At 46.1% G+C, this 4323-nt stretch overlaps 1 protein-coding gene across 1 annotated transcript; it reads left to right on the forward strand.

Moving 5' to 3' along the window:
- Window positions 1–1745: 1745 nt before the first annotated feature.
- Window positions 1746–3258, forward strand: LOC101771122 (zinc finger protein STAMENLESS 1; the record flags this gene model as incomplete). Its single annotated transcript, XM_022827284.1, has 4 exons — window positions 1746–1926; window positions 2283–2405; window positions 2502–2577; window positions 2654–3258. Coding segments are annotated over 4 exons (843 nt in total), but the record flags the coding sequence as incomplete, so codon positions are not given.
- Window positions 3259–4323: the final 1065 nt, after the last annotated feature.

A 4323-nucleotide genomic window follows, 5' to 3' on the forward strand; every position in this document is an offset into this window, starting at 1 on the left:
CTTTACACCTGCCAGCGGCCGGAGGCTGGAAGGCCTGGAAGTGGAATGTATAAGATGGTATCGCCATCTGAACACTCCCATTATCTCAGCAATTAGTTTTATAATTAGCTCATGTTTAGTCCTCCTAATTAGCATCCAAACATCCGATGTGACACTGTTAAAGTTTAGCACCTCGTATCCAAACAGCCCCTAAATACTGGAGCAGGGCTTTGTAAGAGGTGCCCTTGTCTTTATTACCCTATCCTCCTCCTCCTCCTCCTCTCTCTCTCTCCTCAAGCTGAGCTGCATGCATGTCCTACACCAGCACAGGATGACTGGATGAGGGAGAAAGAAGCAAAAGGACACAGGTCTATTGCCTATACATTTGTAGTACAGATGTATGTGTGCATGTGTGATGTCTATGTGTTTTCTTCGTGCTTGCAAAGATCTAGCGTGAGAAATGCCCTAGCTTACTCCATTTAATGATACATGCAGATGCAGCAGGAGAGGAGATGCCTCAGCATATCAGTTGCTGGTTGCAAGTAGATGCAGCGCAGTGTTAAGAGTGTAGTGTGCTGTGGGTCTTTCCACCTGCCTGCCTGGAGTGTGTGTGGACGGTACGGCGGTCTCACGAACATGGCGAGACATGTAAATCTCTCTCTCTCTCTCTCTCTGGCCGGAGGAAAGAGAGAGAAGGGATAGATACAGCAGCTTCATTTGGATTGCAACCATCACAGAATCCAAGGATCACATTTGCTAGTAGCTGCTTTCAGCACAGCAGCATCTTGAGAGGGGTAGAGAGGGATCGAGGAGGCAGCGGACTATAGGTGTGTGCGTGTGTGAATGTGTGCTAGGAGAGAGAGTGGCAGAGAGGAGAGGAGAGAGAAAGGGACGGCTGTGTGCAGAGCACACAGGCGAACTGATAGAGAACTTTCAGGCTTTCCTCTCTCCCCACATAATAGCTCTACTGGAGTACTCTCTCACTCTATCTACGCCCCAAACCAACACTTTAAAGATCCACAGCCTTCCCCCCTATGCATGCATTTGCATTTGCTGCTCCCAAACTGCACTGCTGTCTTTTTGCTTTTGTGCCATCATACTACTAGTAAAACCGTAATACTCTACTCACATCGATCGCACCCTTCCTGCTACCAGCAGCTCTCTCTCTCTCTCTCTCTCTCTCTCTCTCTCTACTATTCCACCCCACCATCCGATATATACCCCCGGCCGGCCCCTTTTGTTTTTCCTCGATCTCCTTCCAAACCTCCATTGCATCATAGAGTTCAGTTGTCTCACTCCCTGCTCCCTCTGCTCCACCATGTAAGAACCGCAACTACCCTTCATCACTTTTCTGGTGGCTTATTGCATTGTTCATCTCCATGTGTCTTGTACATCTCTTCTTCTGAACCCACTATTGTCTCTCTCTCTCTCTCTCTCTGTGTTTGTGTCTCATGTTTATATGTGCACATCTGTTGTGTTCTCTTCTTTTTCCTGTTCCTAAACCATCGCTGCCGTATGATCTTTGTTTCCTATATATGCCATAGTTCTGAGTTCTTAATCAGCTTGTGCTCTCAGTTTGCTTTTCTAGACTACAGATTCTTCTTGTACAATGAACAACTGATACTGCGTTTTTTTTTTTCTAGCTGCTGCTACTGTACTAGTTTTGTTCCATGCGCATCTTGTTGTTCTGATGAGATCCTGCGCTCATGCTTTTGTATTTAGGATCTGCTTTAATCCTGTGAAGTTTTGATTCGGTCTCTATATAAACTGTTTTCCGATTTCTGGCCAAGAACTTAACTTCTTTTGTGTGTGTTCTTTGTTCATGGTGCGTGAACTCCAGGAGGCAAGAAGGGAACCCTTTGGACCTGAACAACTTGCCGGAGGAGTACGGCAAGCAAGCGGTGGAGAGCTCCACGACCACCGCCACATCAAGCGTCGATGCAGTTCGTAAGGACTACAGCACTACTTTTCTTTGATTTGAAGGTGAAGTAGTTCTAGGCTTCTAGCTGCGTCATGAAAGAAAGAAAATCCTGCACTTGAACAGAAATGGGATGGTTTCTTAAAGTTTCCTACTTTTTGAATGTATGCCCAGCTAGCTAGTTTGTAGAATTAATGCTTCAATCATACACTGTTTTTCTGAATTTCTGTTGATGCTAATGCTATAGATTCCTCATGGATGATCTAGAATGTCAAGAAAGATTGTACTCGCTTTGCGCATAATATCTCAATTTGTATGAAGGGCAAGATCTTTCTACTTTGTTGTGCATATGGCTTCAGGGACTGATCGATTTGTTCTTGTTCAGGGATCAAGAAGAAGAGCGGTGGAGGGAAGGATGATGCTGCCAAGGTGTACGAATGCCGTTTTTGCTCCCTCAAGTTCTGCAAGTCTCAAGCGCTTGGCGGCCACATGAACCGGCATCGGCAAGGCAAGATCATACCCAAGAACCCTAGCTAATCGCGCGTTGGTTACATTTCCTTCCAATTTTATGGGTGATTGATTTTCTGTGGGTTTTTTCTTCCAGAGAGGGAGACTGAAACCCTCAACCGTGCCCGGCAACTCGTCTTCGGCAACGAGAGCCTCGCCGCCGTTGGCGTGAGGTGAGGAATACAAAATACTCCACTGCAGACGATCATGATTAGGGTTTCTCACAGACATTGCAATTTTCTGCTACAGTTTCAGGGATGTCAATATGGGAGGCACCGCCCCAGCGGCCATGCTAGGAGGAGGCTTCCGGGGAGGCGCCACCGGCGGCGGCGGCGGCATCGGCGAGCCGTGCCTCCCGTTCCGGCAGGTGCACCCGCGGCTGTCGCCGCCGCCGCCGTACCATTACCTCTACACGGCGCCGTCCACACTGCACCCGATGAGCTACCCGGCGACGTACCCGGGCCCTCCGCGCCAGCCTGCGGTCGGCGACTACGTCATCGGCCACGCAGTCACCGCCGGCGACACACTGCTGCAGCCGCCGCCACACCGCGGCAGCAGCTTCTCCTGCTTCGGAGCTCCACTCACCGCGCCGCCGGCAGCAACGGCGGCGCCGCCGGCTGCAGCGAACGTGCAGGCCGACAAAGTTAACTGCAACTGCAGCTTCGGCTGCAGCGGCCACAGCAGAAATAATAATGTGAACGCCTCCTCTTGAGCAGACTCGACCGTACGTGGTTAATGCAGCTGAGCTAAGTTAGTGTAAAGAGCCAAGAAATTAAGTTAGGAAGCTTGTTTTGAACACTAAAGGGAGAAGTGTTCTCAGATTCTACTTCTAAGTATATTTCTGCACTGGATCAGTGCTCAATCTTGGTTTCTGTTGCATGAATTCTTGGTTTTAGTACTTGGTGCATATTTGATAACAGATGTTTGCGATAATTAAATGTGCAGTCAAATAATTATACATAGACAACCATAGCCATATATTCATAAAAGTCATACCTTCAGAAAAAAATTCATTGTTAACATGCTATTGTGATTTGTGACCCCTACATATGGTGAAAAAGAAATGTGTTGTTTTAGACTCCGACATAATTCTGAAACTTGAGTTGGTTATTAGCTTCCATTTTTGCAATGAGTCATGGAACATAGTAAAATTGTAAATAATATTTTAAGATTGCAGTTTTACAATAAATAATAACAAGACGATATTAAATTCAAATTTTAATAAGTTGGTAGCATAGTTGAAACCGAAATGACACCTTTTTATCCTTTAGAAAATATAATGTCACCTTTTTTGTGATCAATGGGAGTACTGATTAGCTAGCTAGTGTTCAAGAGTGTGACAAATCTGAGAATATCTTTTGAACATAAGTTACTACTACTAACTACTACTACATTACTTAATAATATTGTTGGAGTCTCTAGTTCTCTACATTTCCCTGTGGGTAGCTAATATAAAGCACGTGAACTCATCAGAACTCTGGTGGGACATCATATTAAACTTGATTTGACATAGTCGCCGCAAGTCAACTACGCTGATGACAAAACTATGAGCTGGCTCAAGGAAGAAGAAAAAATAAAGCATGTTCCCTGAAGCCTGCGCAGCACTACCGGCCTGGAAATCTGGGTGGGTTCTGAACAGAGGCAGTGAGTGCTCACTATCGAGGAGGCTACTCTCAGGATTTTGGACAGTGCCATGTTGACTACTGCGCGCGCTGCTCAACTATCCTGTTCTTGATGGAACAGGCAACTTTCCGGCAAGCATATTGCTACACTTATATCAGATGGGACTGGTGTTATCATTTCCAAAATGATCACAACGCCAATACTGAATCCAAGAACGTGCAATCTGTACTGTGTTGTAGTAGTTTTCCCGAGTAGAATCTTTCTTGAGTAAACATCATGAATGGAGTCTTATGGTT

Source organism: Setaria italica, chromosome V (assembly GCF_000263155.2).
Source record: "Setaria italica strain Yugu1 chromosome V, Setaria_italica_v2.0, whole genome shotgun sequence".
Classification (NCBI taxonomy): domain Eukaryota; kingdom Viridiplantae; phylum Streptophyta; class Magnoliopsida; order Poales; family Poaceae; genus Setaria; species Setaria italica.